The sequence below is a fragment of the Bactrocera neohumeralis genome, chromosome 2, assembly GCF_024586455.1.
Source record: "Bactrocera neohumeralis isolate Rockhampton chromosome 2, APGP_CSIRO_Bneo_wtdbg2-racon-allhic-juicebox.fasta_v2, whole genome shotgun sequence".
Classification (NCBI taxonomy): domain Eukaryota; kingdom Metazoa; phylum Arthropoda; class Insecta; order Diptera; family Tephritidae; genus Bactrocera; species Bactrocera neohumeralis.
The window spans coordinates 65700354-65715461 of NC_065919.1; the positions used below are offsets into that span (position 1 = coordinate 65700354).

General features: G+C 38.4%; 1 protein-coding gene across 1 annotated transcript; it reads right to left on the reverse strand.

Annotated features, from left to right (window-relative positions):
- Positions 1–11773: 11773 nt before the first annotated feature.
- On the reverse strand, positions 11774–13503 carry LOC126762606 (glycoprotein-N-acetylgalactosamine 3-beta-galactosyltransferase 1-like). The gene is made up of 4 exons (XM_050479514.1): positions 13046–13503; positions 12904–12985; positions 12132–12395; positions 11774–12074 (listed from the first exon to the last, which is right to left on the reverse strand). The coding sequence occupies exons 1-4, from the start codon at positions 13501–13503 to the stop codon at positions 11937–11939; spliced, it is 942 nt and encodes a 313-aa protein (XP_050335471.1). The 3' UTR covers positions 11774–11936.
- Positions 13504–15108: the final 1605 nt, after the last annotated feature.

Sequence of the window (15108 nt, forward strand, 5' to 3'; positions counted from 1 at the left end):
CGCAGCCAGCAGCGGGGGGGTAAAAGCTTCAACTCGCTTTCAAAGGTTTACCCTCTGGCATTTTTTCACTTTTCGGCGCTTATCTCGTTTAATATTGTAGCGCCGCGCACATAAACGGTGGCGCTGTGTACGTTTTTCAACTACAAATATACCAACAACAACAACCTTAATATTATTATTTTGTTTCCGCTGCCGCTACTCCGTTCGGCGTACGCCATTCGCCACACATTAAAATGAATTTAAATTCTGCTTTAATCGCCTCGCTGACTGCATTCAACGACTGACTGCCGCGCTGAGTCGGCGGTTTTTGCCAGCTAGCTGCTTTGCATGCGAAAGTGCGCCCTAGTAACTTTCTCCAGTCCCCCTCGGAAGTTTCGGTTGTGGCCTGCGGCTTTCACCTTTTCACAAAGACATAAATAGGCATTTCACTTTTCGCATTTGGCGCTTAAAGGCAGCGCTAATGATTCGAGTTGACGTTTTCCGCTTGAACAGTCAATTTTGGTGCACGAAATGTTTAGCAAATACTTTTTTGCACATCCGTACCTCTGCGGGAGTCCTACGGAGTTGGGAGTGATGTGAAATACGGTAAATTTAATTTTTGAAGCAACTAAGGGATACACAGGAAGTTGGGTATATTTTAAGCAGGAAAGAAACATGATTTATAGTCTTTAGGAAATACCATTGAAAGTTTCTGAAACACAAAATTATAAATGACGGTTATTTCGATAATATTTCATAATATTTTAAAAATCTCTCATACCAAAAAACTAAGAAGAAATTTAATATGTTAAAAGGCTTCATCACCTCTATACCATCTGCTAAAATTTCATCGAACCGATACATTTAAACTGTGCTCTTCTTCTTCAGTCGTTCTTCCTTGTCGCTGTTTAGCACCAATTGGAGATTCCAAGTGTAGCCTGGTCTTTCTCCACCTGTTCTCTAAAACGGAGTGGAAATCTTCCTCCTCCTCTGCTTTCACCGGCGAGTACTGCGTCGAATATCTTCAGAGCTGGAGTGTTTTCATCCATTCGGACGACATGACCTAGCCAGCGCAGCCGCTGCCTTTTAATTCGCTGAACTATGTAAACGTCGTCTTATACTCGTATCTCGTACAGCGCATCGTTCCATTGAATGCGGCATTCGCCGTTTCCAATGCGGAAAAGACCATAAATCTTCCGCAGAACCTTTCTCTCGAAAACTCGTAAGGCCGACTCTTTAGATGTTGTCATCGTCCGTGCCTGTACATCATATAGCAGGACGAGGATGTGACTTGTAAATTTGATCTCTGTTTATTGAGAGAGGACTTTGCTTTTCAATTGCCTACTCAGTCCGAAGTAGCGGCTGTTGGCAGGAGTTATTCTGCGTTTGATTTCGAGGAAGACATTGTTATTGGTGTTAATTCTGAAATATGAAGGCACTGTCAACAGTGACGTGGGAGCCATATCGCGAATGCGACGACTGTGTGTTTGGTTAAACTCTATACGCAAAGGTTAAATTAGGTTAGACTGGCTGCTCTCTTGCCAAACAAAGACCTAGAAGTCCTTTGTTATGTCTGATGGAGCGTTTAATACGAGCAAAACTTTACATCGTGAAGAATGTAGGTAGACCAATAAATCCTTCTGCTCCCTTACACAAGATCTTAGCGATCCTGCACTCCCCTAAGACATTCAAATTCAACTTGATCTGTCTCAGCTGTCAGATCTAGCGAAGATTTCCGTTTTGTATTGTTTTTAGTGATCTACGTATTTTCCGTAATGGTAGTAGCCAAGCGAATGGCAATTTTGACAATCTCTTCAGCAATTTCGTTTCACGGAATACCTTTGTGGCCTGGAACTCACTCTTGACACAATGCAATGTGAGATTGTCGCTTGCTAATCGACGTTAAAACAGATGCGAAAACAAAATAGAATTGACGATGAACTGCCATAAGCAACGAGACAGCGAAATTCATAGCAACTATATAATGTTCAAAGTCTTGTTAACGATCTACTATATCGGGTGAGACAAACAAAGATACTTTCTTCAATAGCCTTTTTTGGCAGAGTCATATCATATCGTGAGCCATATCAAGCTGTCATGTTATTTTACTCAGCATTAATTATTGTATAATATTCGATGGAATACACCACGTCCAGCATGCAGTGAAGAAAATATAGCAGCCGTAACTGCGAGTGTATACAAATACCCTGGATAGTCGATTCGGCGCCGTTTGCAGCAACTCGGACTGACGTGTGGAACGACTTTTCGCATTTTACGTCGATATCTTATATTGAAAGTGGACAAAATACAGTTTGTGCAAGAACTGAAGCCGCTGGAACTTCCCAAGTGACATTGCTTCCTCTGTGGATTCTTCAGAAGTTCAAAAAAGATCAGGCGTTTTCGAGTCAATTCTTGTTCTGCAATGAGGCTCCATGTGTGTGTAAACTAGCAAAGTTTCCGTATTTGGGACGAAGAGCAACCTAAAGTGATTCAAAAGCTGGCATTTTATCCAGAATCATCGGCCATAGCATCATATTTCTTCAAAAATGATGACGGTTGGAACGTAAACGTGAATGATAACCGATTATTTGATACCTGAAATTGAAGCTCGTGATCTCGGCGACATTTGGCGTCAATAAGACGGCGCTAATTCCCATAGGAAGTACTTTTGCACTAAATCGATTGCTATTGCGAGGCTCACGGTGCAATGAATATTTTTTTAAGCGCCAAATTAAACTCTTCGTGTTCCAGGTATGTAATATAACCACAGGATTTATAGGGGAGGTTTACGAAATTGTTTTATATCGGAAGTTTACATTAGATAACTCAACAAATATCGAAACATTTGGAGAAACTATCCGCAGCCATACAATGGAGCAAGACAGCTCTGCATCAACTGAGTATTTTCGCTCGCCTGGTCATAAGTAGACATCAGTCGATTTCAAGAATAAATAATATATTAAGATAAAATCAATACAAGTGATATAAGAAATCCGCCAGCTTGACAATCCTACCTTTCATTGCCATAATATAAGCTGCACGCTAATTAATTTTCATTACTGCATCATTAAAAATACTTTGCATAGATTAAATTGTTTTGCTAATTGCGCCAAATTATGTCATTTATTTGAATATTAAGTAATTATAAACAATTTGCATGCATTGCTGCTTTAATTGCACCGACACTTTCCACCATATTTACACAAACACAAAAACTCATATGTGTGGCAAGCACACTGTCATCCTTGCGACAACGGCACATCAAAGTTTATTTCATTTAAATTAAATCACTTAATTGCCAACTTCTCGCAAGTAAACTGCTAAAGCGATTAAAAATAAATGCGAACACACACGCAAAAAAATGCACAATTTTCATTTTCACATTAACACGAACACGTGTGGCAGTGTGTGTGTGGTTGTCTGATTTTATTCCCGAGCGTGTAAAAATGACAGTTAAACCTGGTGTGAACTGGAAAGCGAATTAAGTTGGCACACGCCCACAAAATGAATAAATTCATTTGCAATTTTGCACACACGAAACGTAACGGTGTGGGACAAAACAACCGAATCATCAGCCAAAGAGACGACGAACACACACATGTAAATATGCGTTGGCAACCCACAGATTTTCAAAGGATTGCCAACATGCCTAAGTGAAGGCGTATGTGTCTCACTATTTTCATACATATACATACGAGAGCGTGCTGATAAGCACTTACTATCGTGAGGTACATTCTCGGGGTGGTCCACTGGCAAAATTTCATCCGAATAGGATTTATAAATTTCTTTCTACAGCATGTGGAAGACGGCATTTTCGCGGATTTTAGGAAAAATGGAAAAAGCAATGTCGATCAGTGATTGCAAGAGAAATTACGTGGACCGTCAAAAATTATTTCAAACAGTCTTAACGTAGTCCTACGTCGATTTTAGATGAGCTCAGTCCAGGTGCACCGAAAAGTCGACTATCTCGTATCGCCTCAGATGGCGGATAATGAAAGTTGCGAAAAATTAACGCTCCCACCAGAGTTGAAGCAGTGGACAATGAACTACCAGAGCCGAATTCAAAATTGAGGAAAATTAAACTGGCGATTCCGCACAGTAGTGTCCCTCCGTGGGTGTTTCATTTTTACATTTCGAAACTCTCTTAACCACGAGAAGAAATTTCTGTCACCTCGTACGCTGATGACTGCACGATAATGGCCTCGGGCAATGGAATCGACGGCCTGTGCTCAAAAGTAAATGGCCACCTCTTCGACCTTCCTCGCTTCTTAGCTGCACGGAGCCTAACACTAACCCCACTAAATACACAGCGACCATATTCATATACTGGACGAATTCTGTCGCTACAACAACAACAAATGGACGAAGGACTTTACCTTAATATTACAGCCGTACATATTGAGGCCACTATGCTCCCAGTTAATTAGCATAATGAACTCCTCTACGAGCTGTTTCTGCTGAGGTAGGTCGTAAAATCATCCCTTCAGTCACCTCCTTGAAGCGGAACCGCCTCCTATTTACATCAGGAGCTCTTTTCTTAACTACATCGACATCATAAGACAACACACCGACCAGACTTCGGACAGACTTCAGACACGCAATGACCTCCATTCACAGTAGAGCCATTAACATCTTCACCGACTCCCTTTCAGTGAATGGCGTACTTGAAGTCAAGCCACCAACCATTGAAGACGACGAGCTCGAATCGCTAGAGTGACTCCGAGAATCTAGAGATACCCTTGCGTCGGTTCGTTCTGGATAATGTAGCAGGTTAAACTCTACGTTCAGAATCGACCCCGACACACCAAACATATGCCCGGCATGTGTCCGCATGACACTAACCTCATTTTTCATGCCCAGCAAACCCCATTCATTTAACACCTCTCTCCATATGGTTCGACTCTTTTAACACAGCACGATGCCTGGACCTACTGTTAGCTGACCTCGATGACAACCAACCCGAACCTTACCATCAAAGGGGGGTTGGATAACCGTTACAACAACAGGGTTGCGAAGTAAAAGAAAACTGTCGACGCAATCAACCCGTATTTGCTCACTCCGGATAACAAGCCGAACAATGAGATTACTTCACAACAGGGTTGGACGCAGCTTAAGAGCAGTTTGAAAAAATTCTTGCACTCTTTCGTAATCGCCAACGAAACCTAGACTCGCTGGTACCAGCGAACAAGGAGCAGTCGGAACAGTAACAGTTCACTTCGAGCACCTGTTCCAAGACTGTCCTATCGACGGATGATCGAATCCTCCTATCGGAAAGATGATGGAATTCAAACGATGTGAACTACAACGCCTCTATAAGGGCAATAGAGTTCGAGAATCCATTTCAGAGAAAAGCAAACTCCATTTCCAAAGTTCATTTGTAGGTTAGGTACTTATCAACCCGTCCTAATACTCGCATATACTCGTACATATATTGTACATCAGGTCGACTGCTTGACATTGTTAATACTTATAAAATTGTTGAAATTGGCACAGACAACTTTTCTACTTTTTTTCTCCACTTTCTTCGTCATTTCTACATTTGCAGTGTTTCCTAAAGCAAAAAAAAAAGTATTTTGTTTGCGAAGCTGTACAAGCTGAAGATAAAAATTAAAATTTAAAGCAAAAAACTAAAACAAAACAAAACTGCAATTGTAAAAAGCGCAATTAAACGCTTAACCAAATTGGCACAACACACCGAATTTACCCAGACCCGGTGAAGTTGTAAAGGTACGAGTGTCACAGAAACATTTCGCCGAAACCAATGCACAGTGTGGTCATTTTGGGGTTATGATTTTTAGCAAAATTTATGAATATGGAAAAAAGTATTTTGGGGTGAGCCTTTGAAAATCATTTGGATCTCCCATTAATGCCTGGATTTTTAATTTAAGTACCGCCAAAGTTCTACAATCAAGCTGTTCTCATAAAATAATTGAAGCTGTCAACAGGCTTGCTGTCACAGAATCCAGAAAGACATGTTACTTTGATTAGAGACCGCAAAGAATATTGTCGATTGCAGGGGCATCATGTGTTCTTACTAAGGGATCGTTCGATCAATAAAGAAGAGCTATGCAAGCTATGGGCAATTTTCCTAAAGCCATTCGTTATTAACGGCCTGGTTTGTGAAGAACAAAAAAGGAAAATGCAGTATATCTGCCGCCGTCCAAAACCTCGCGACGTTAATGCTATGTAGTGACCTTCACTTTTTGTCACTACTAGGTTCGGTTCCTTATACTCAAGTAATAAAGGTTAGAAGAAGTCGAAGCTTTTATTAAAATTTTTTTAGAAGAATTATAATAATTATAGTTTACCAATTATTGGCGAGCTCTGTTTTTGGTCACTAAGGTCCTGCTTCAAATTGTCGTTTCTCAGTCAACTACTTGATAAAAAAAATTTACCAAGGCTCGGAAGCTGCCTGACGTCAAATTTTATATTCGAATTAAGGTGCTTTTGAAAAACTACTGCGGCAGTTATTTCGTAAACGGTGTATAGATCTACGCCTTCCTTTATTTTCAGATATTTCTAGGCACACTAAGTGAAGATGCTGTAGAAGATTTAAATAAAAAATATATTTTTAATTACGATTGCCACCAGAAAAATGTATATTTACTCCCACTAGATCAAATATGTACAAGAGAGATCTCTTGTTACAAAATACATGCACCTCTATTTGAGCACAATCACCCCATAGTAATTATACCTGCATGCAGTCAAAACTATCTGCTGAGTGTCTAACGCTAGCGGCCATTTGTCGGCTTCGTCAGCAATGCCAGCAGCGTCAACGAATTCGTTGCGAAACGACAACACGACATGTTACGACTGGTCTTCGACACAGCACACATCGAACACATTGCGAGCTAGCTGCAAGCGACCCCATACAAATATGGTATATGTACTACGATATAACTATTCGTCACCTGTCAGGCACGCGTGTGTGTATTCTAAAGTTTCGGAATTGAAGTTTTAATTGGATTTGGAATTCAATTTACCGATTCGCCAGGGCAATGTAACAGTTTCATGAATTTGTGCGCACTTTGCGGGTTTCAACAGCGAGCAGAGTCGCGTAAGCGTGCGGTGGCTACGCTAGAGACTAGGGTGTAGTTAGTATGTACATAGTACATACAATGAATTAAATATTGAAAAAAATATATGTAATATCTGCTAAGATAATTATTTACTTTAGCGCAGCACCGTTAGCTATACCAGCTCAAATGCATACATATACATCTCAACTGCACTCTTCTGTGTCACTAGATATATACTGGTGTATGTTCATCACATACATCTCCAAAACTATTTCAATTTCCTTGCTTCTCAGCTTGTTCTCATCTGTATCCTCATCTGTATATGTATATACATACCTATATTTAAGTACGTATGTATGTGTGCACATTCACTTTCCTTTAATTGAAATCTTTTAATTAGTTTGATTTGCCTTATCAAGCGTAAGTCAACGCCGTAATTAACTTATGTGTGGCAGCAAACATTTGGAAATCGAAACCCACTTACAGGCGCTGCTCATTCGTAACGCAACGTCAGCACTACGTACGCGCATATGTATGTACTTACACTCACACACTCATCACTAAAGTGCACAATATATTTCTAGAGGCTGCTCAACATATTCATTGGTTGCTTAATAGCTATCACTGAAGTGTATTAATGCCATTTTACATACTTTTTCAGTTAAGTAAGATCTGTGTCAGTTTATAAAGGCACAGTGGAACAAGTAGTTGCAGGCTTGAATAAAAATATTTATTTTACTAAAATTGTAAGTATAGTTAACTGTAGTTATTCCAGATTTAGCGTACCATATTTTCAAAGCTAGTTAAATTGTGGTTCGCTCTCTTTATTTCTTGCCTCAGAACTACTTCAAAAGGATGAAAATGATGGAGATATATGTATGTATTCTATAGATGGGGTGACTAAATACATCAATAAAAAAAGCAACGAAATATTTCTCAAAATATAACGTCAACTCAAAACTATATTTCAACTAACGTGAGCCAGGTGACGCCAACGCCAGTAAACTTGCTTGCGGTGAGCAAAAACAGAGCGAAAACGTAGCCGCTTGGTCGCGCTGGGTACGAAACGGACCCAAGTAAACTATGACGTAAGCACCCATGTTCCATAATATCTTTTTATATCCGGTGGATGATAATCACGTCTAGATAAATTCAATAACTGCCTTCAAAACCTGTAAGTTTTCAATTTGCAGGTGGCCAAGACTATTTTATACCCAGGATGTCTTTTTTGAAGAGCTTGGCGGCACCTGTTTGCAATCTCCCGGCTAAAAAGTCGAAATCGTGCTTAGGGAATTTAATGTCAGTTTGATCAGTGGGCAGGTTGAAATCCGGGTTGTCCGTATAAAGCTGACCGTGCAAGCTGTAATTTGAGCTTTGAGACCGTTGAAATTGGCGCTGCTATTTCTTGGCTAAGAAGGTTAAGTTCGAAGATGGGCAAAATCGACTTCGCCCACAAAATAGCGGTAACCGAAAACCGGATAATCATAACTAAGCTAAATAAAGATATTAAATGTGCTGTCGATACTAACATATTTGGCACAATTGTTTTGGTCGTGCGTACGACTTCCGATGTCCTTATAGACATTTTCTATTTCTATAGGAAGAAATCTTTTGCTTTATACTTTAAAATCCAATCAAAATATCATGCAATTAACATTTTCTACCAAAAACTTGTATATGAATTTCAAAATTAATTACACGTTGCGTATACGCACTGACAAACATAAACATCTCATTTTTGAGGAAGATAAAAGATAAGTCCGCAGAAATTTGTAACTAAAAATATGTTCATAAATTTGGGAATTAAATTATAAAATAAACCCGACTTAAATCATTATGGTTGTCTGGGTATTATGAAGGAATTAAATATCAAAATTCTGCTATTTAATTATTTTATAAGCTATTTTGGTAGTCCATCTGATAATATTTATAAAAAATAAATTTTTTTTTTGCTTAATTTGAAAATACTACAATGTATTAATTTTTTAAGCAAAATTAAATATGTAAATTATTATCACTTTATCATCATTTTAAAAAAAAATATCTATAAATTGTTCAAATACAAAATGCCTTTTTTTTTAAAAAAGTTTTTAATTATTTACTCTTGATACACAAACTACCCAATTATAATAACGTATTAGCAAATTTTCTAGTAATGGCATTCTCCCGGTGGATGAACATCTGGCCACAATCTGCATCAAAACGAAGTTCTTCAATTTGCGCCCACGTCCCAAGATGTATTCTTTGAATGCTAGGCGCGCACCTATGAGAGCTGCCCGGCTACGAAGTCGAACTCATGCTTAGCGAATTTAATGTCAGGGTGGGCAGGATGAAATATCGCCAAATGAGTTGAGGCTGACCAACTTCGCTGAGAACGGAAATATGGTTATTTGTAGAACTAGACTCCAGCATAGAAAAATTCATCAAGCTATTTTCTAGTTCGAACGTGCTGTGATAGACGGAAGATACGCATCCAGTGTTTTGGTCGTGCGTACGATTCGAGGTCCTGGCAATGACTCAGGCCACTGACTTGTTGCAGCGAAAAAGTCATATTTAGGTACTTTTGCTTTATAGTTGCTTATGTAAGTGAAATGTAGAATATTATATAAAACTACTGCTTAAAATTCCAATCAAAATATCATGCAAGTTAACATTTTCTACTCTTCGGGAGAATTTCGAATAAAACACGTTGCGTATACGCACTGTCACTCACAATTAGTATCATCTCATTTGAGGAAGATAAAGAGTCCGTGCTTTGTACAACTACGGTAAATTTGGGAACTAATATTATAAAATAAACACTTAGTAATCATTATGAGTTGTTGGGTATTATTAAGGATTAAATATCAAAATTTTAATTATTTTATTAGCTACTTAATACAAACCTAATTAACTCTATATAATGCATAAAACCGTATGTCAACATAATATCTATATTGCGTATAATGCGCTAAATGAGCAGCGCAGAGTGGTGTGAAGTGTACTTCAGACATTCCAAATTTTGTTGAGTGTACAAGCACAAGTACATAACTCAAACTGACAAAGGCTTTGAGCACATGCGCCATTAATACAAATGTCACGCTGAGCGTATGTTCGTCGCCGCATTTCATTACACTGATTATCCTTGTCTTGAGTCAAGTACATTTCAACTTTGACGCTTCACTTTCAGCGCATTGAGTGCCATAAAAGCGCTCACACACATGCATAACAAAGGATCGAACATATATGTATCATAACTTTACATAACATTCATTGATAATATATGACAAATATTATACGATTATGAGTATATAGTTATATATTGTATATGCCTTCATGAAAGCGTGTCGTCGCTGCATTCTCATTCATCAAGCATGGAAATCTTAACCCTCCTTCTTCACTGCCAATCATTTCTAATCGATCCAATATCCGCATATACATCCAGAGCATTTATAATAGTGAGGAGAGATTAACTTCTTCTTTAAAAGATCCTACAAATCAAATTTTGATCGAAATTGATTTGGCTGAGCTGTTACTGATATAGACCCTAGAATAAGCATACTTTGAAGCCTCTCAAGACAGCGCCAGTCAAATACGCCCATTGTGCTCTCGAGCAACAGAGTGCTCGGGAACATATTCCAGTCAAATTTTATGAACGTAACTCAACCATCAAGTCTCTTCAATGTAGTATATAGGTTCTGCTGTAATTCAAGGACCCATTTAACACTTCTTCAGCATCAGTACCCATTTAGCAGCAAGGAAAATTGTCGAGCCCACAATGCTTAATATAAAAAGAGCCAAAAATCAATTTTCAAGGCTTCCCACAGCAGACATAAAGCAGCAGTTTAGTGGTAGACCGAAAATATCGCCCAACTCACACGCACTGCCTCCACCTTCGCATATCCTACACTAAATCCAGGCGCAGAGGACTCGCATCTCGGGAAACCGAACAACTTAAAGCAGGAAAAAAGGAGCTGAAGTACGCCATCGAGGACTTGAGTATAAAATAGTAATGAAGAAACGCAGTGTTCGAGCAAAGCTACCGGCATAACCGCTGCCAAAATAAGTCACATCGTAAATACACTCTTCTTCGCATACGAAAAAAGGACTAGTAATCCAGAACAGACTCTAATATTTCCGCAAATCAAAAGAAGACAGATAGCGGTCACGTCAAAAGCAACACAAAGATCCATTCTAGGCCCAGACTTGTGGAACATCAGCTACAACAAAATACTAAAACTCTAAATGCCAGACGAATCGTACTTAATTCGCTACGCGGACGACATTGCAGCAGGAATTACAGCACGAGACACTGAAGAACCCCGAAGAAAGCTTAATCAGATCACGGACGCAAGCATGGCTCGCCTCAAACAACCTCCAGCTCGCTACGAATAAAACGGAGCTCCTTCTGCTAACAAATAAGCGCATAGCCCGCCAACATAGAAAGCCCCAGCCAAGAAAAGAGAAACTCCTAATGTCGACAACAATCACCGTTCTATTATACGCAGCTAAGATCCAAAAATAACAAGATTGAGAAAAATGGAACGTAATGCAAATGTGGTTCCAGGGTGAGCGACAGTTCCTTAGAGGGGGGTTTTAGTGCCACATACCGTGTCTTTCACGACGGCACTGATGATGCGGAAGGCATTTTCCACCTCCTCACCCACAAAAAATAATGTTATTGTTATTATTATTTTTGGTATTAAAAACTAACTTACATTTTTTTAGATGAAAGTATACAAAATCAAATTTTAATAAATATTTTTTTTATAATTTTAACTTACAATTAGAGATATATAAACTATTTTGCATAAATTTTTCGATAATCTGCAGCGTAGCCGATTTTTTTTTTTTTTTTTAGTCATCATTAGTTACAGAAATTTCAGCAAAAAACATTAGCGATTCTTATACTACATTTAACACAACTGAAGCGTCTGTCTTCGTCTTTTTTTTATTTCAACGTAACGGCAGTGATATTGGTGCAATTACGGTATTGTTGGTTCTCATGTGATATATGAAATGATCCAGTAAATACATTTTATACGGCATGACGAAATTGTAGGCAATGGCTGTCTGCGAGCAGCAAGTTAAGTCCTTTTAGAAATAAGGCATAATATTACTAACAAATCTCACAACAGTACATTGGCTTACCTCTGCGCTTTTGAAGATGGTGTAATCCCTACGCCAAGACGTTAGGTATTTATTAAGATGAAATGATACAAAACGGGCGCAACCATGCTGATCACGTGAGTCGGCAGCCATTACACCAACGTTCTTCAGGCATTCACCCAGCTCCACGGTCTCTGTACGGGTGCTGTTCCGAATGCAAAGCTTGTCATTTGGTAGAGCTTTTTCGACGAAACGCCAAAGCGCCGCTTTACTAAGCACATAGCCAGCATTGGCGGAAATGTGATCCTAGAAGAATTATTTATTTAGCGCTTTACCTTATAAAATCAATGTATGTATATATTCAAATAGATATGATTGTCTTTCACGAATATTATTAACGTTCATGGATATATTGTACCATAGAGGTCCAGTCATATTTTATACACAAATTTTCTTCTTATTACTTCTGCAATCTTCGTTATTAATCTGGATTCCTGCCTTAACTCAGAACCCAATCAATTCATATCGGTTTTAACTTCACTTTTACTTTACTTTTACTTTACTTTACCCTTAACCTCAATTCATATAGATTTAAACTTTACTTTAGCTTTTCCAGGGTAGAGGAAAGGTCTACAGAGCTTTAATATGGAAAACTCTCCAAAAATTATCGTACAATCACATAGCTTTATTAACACTGACTTTCTCCAAAGTCAAATCTTCCTCACTAGTTAATATATTTTCGAAAACATTTGTAATATGAGATTGCAGACTTTTACCAACTCAAAACTACCAACTTCACTTATTCCAAAAATACCTTAGCTTTGTGCCCGAAATATATAGGCGTCTCCGGCGAATAGGTATGGAGAAAGTATCGCATATTTTCCATAATTGCATAACTGAAATTAAAAATTAATTTTTACCATCAAAAAGCCTTTGGTCTAAACACTACTACACACGTCCTATCATCCGCCCTAAAGAACCAATCCGCTTCGTCCAAATGGTTTGCGTATATATATTTAAGCACCGCCTGTATTTTTGACCATGAATTTAACGAGTCTTCCTGCTTAATTCCCGATTCTTGATCATTCTGCCAGCTCACAAAGATTAGTTTATTGCAGCGTCGTCCCCATGTACGTTTTACATGCTGTGCTCTAGATTTATGATGCTCCCGATTTGTCACGATCCAACAGAGCACACGTACCGCTTGACTCAGGTCTGTCGGTATGCTGTTATTATCGTTTTTCATCGCAACCATGTGACTGTGCCTATAGCGTGTATTAGCTTGGATGAGTTCGCGGCGATATGGGCGCCAAAACGAAACGACTACGGCTAGCAGGGCGCCAATAACCAGACCCGTGATGAAATGTACCAGCAAACGTCGTTTCCTCACCGGCATAGGGGTTTCAGCGGCCATTATTAAGAATTAATAATAATATTTTAACAGCAATTTTTTTAAATTATAGCCGAGTTTAGTAAACTTTGACTGTCAGTTGTCAAGTGATAAACGAAATTTTTCAAATAGAGCCGCAGTCTTCGAAGCATTGCATTAAGTAAAAGTCTGCAATATAATATGAACCCATAAACAAAATTTATTGCACCAAAAATACCAAAAACAGCTGTTATATCTAGCAATAAGGGAGAAAAAGTATTTGGGCAGAACCGAATATTATATACTGCCGCGTTTCAACACATAACATTAGGTACTAAACTTAATTAGATACTTGGTACCATTTTGCGTTGGCAACACTGCCGCATTAAAAACTCATCTTAAAACAAGCCCAGGCCCCGAAGCCTTTTTTTTATTTATAAAAAAAAATTGCAGAAACCCTCTCTACATTTTTACAATTTTAGAGAACATTTTGCATCTGGCAGTCTTTGATTTTCCCCAAATTGGAAACTGGTGAATCGAACAAAAAATTGGTATAAAACAAGAAAAAACGTTAACTTCGGCTGCACCGAAGCTAATATACCCTTCCCAGGTGTATTTCTTTTAGTAACTATGTGTCCAGGTGTATGGAAGCTATATGCTATAGTAAACCGATCTGAACTGTTTTTGTGGAGATTATATTGTTACCTTAAGCAGTAATCCATGCCAAATTTCGTGAAGATACCACGTCAAATGCAAAAGTTTTCCATATAAGCCCTTGACTCCGATCGTTCAGTTTGTATGGCAGCTATATGCTACAGTTAACCGATCTGAACAATTTCTTTGGAGATTATATTGTTGCCTTAGAAAATAACAATATAACGAATAGTCAAAGAAAGTTGTCCACACTTCAGTTTGTATGACAATATGTTATAGGGTCCGATATCGCCGTTCCGACAAATGAGCAGCTTCTTGAAATGTTTACACGTTACGAGGAACTCAACTGGATCACAAGGGTTTTGCCCTCACAAATAAATTTTTCGTAAATAAAGTAGCGCTCTTGCATAGTAAACAGGCAGGTGGGGCACGAAAAACGACTATTAATACGTAATACTTTATGTACTCGACGTTATGCGCTGGTATAAAATATCATTATTTTATTTTCAAACAAAATCAAGTCGAAAGTCGAGTTATTGTCAAGAAATTTAAGGCAACTGTTCAAATATAAATAATAATATATGTTAATACTTTCGATTCATAATTGCATTAAGCAAGTCGAGTGTATAATATTCAACTTTTTTGAATAATTATTATATGCCAATGTTATTTGAGAATAACATATACCATCTGATCAAATTTGGAACAACCCGGTCTGACAAAAACTGAAATTTTTATACAATTCCTTATTGCCGCCTACAAAATAGGCTTCTGAGCCAATAAAAGACTCTGATGACCTTCGGTGCTTTTAGCGAATTTTGTTTTTTTTTTGTTTCGGACTTAGCTCAGTTTCGTAACGCTATTCGATAAAAAGTGGAACGGTTTCAAAATCTACATTGCAAAGCATCTCTTTTGCGACCCTGCTGCTGAGTCAATCCATCAGACACGTTGAGATCTTCTGCTATCACTGTAATGCCAATACAACGATTTTCAAGC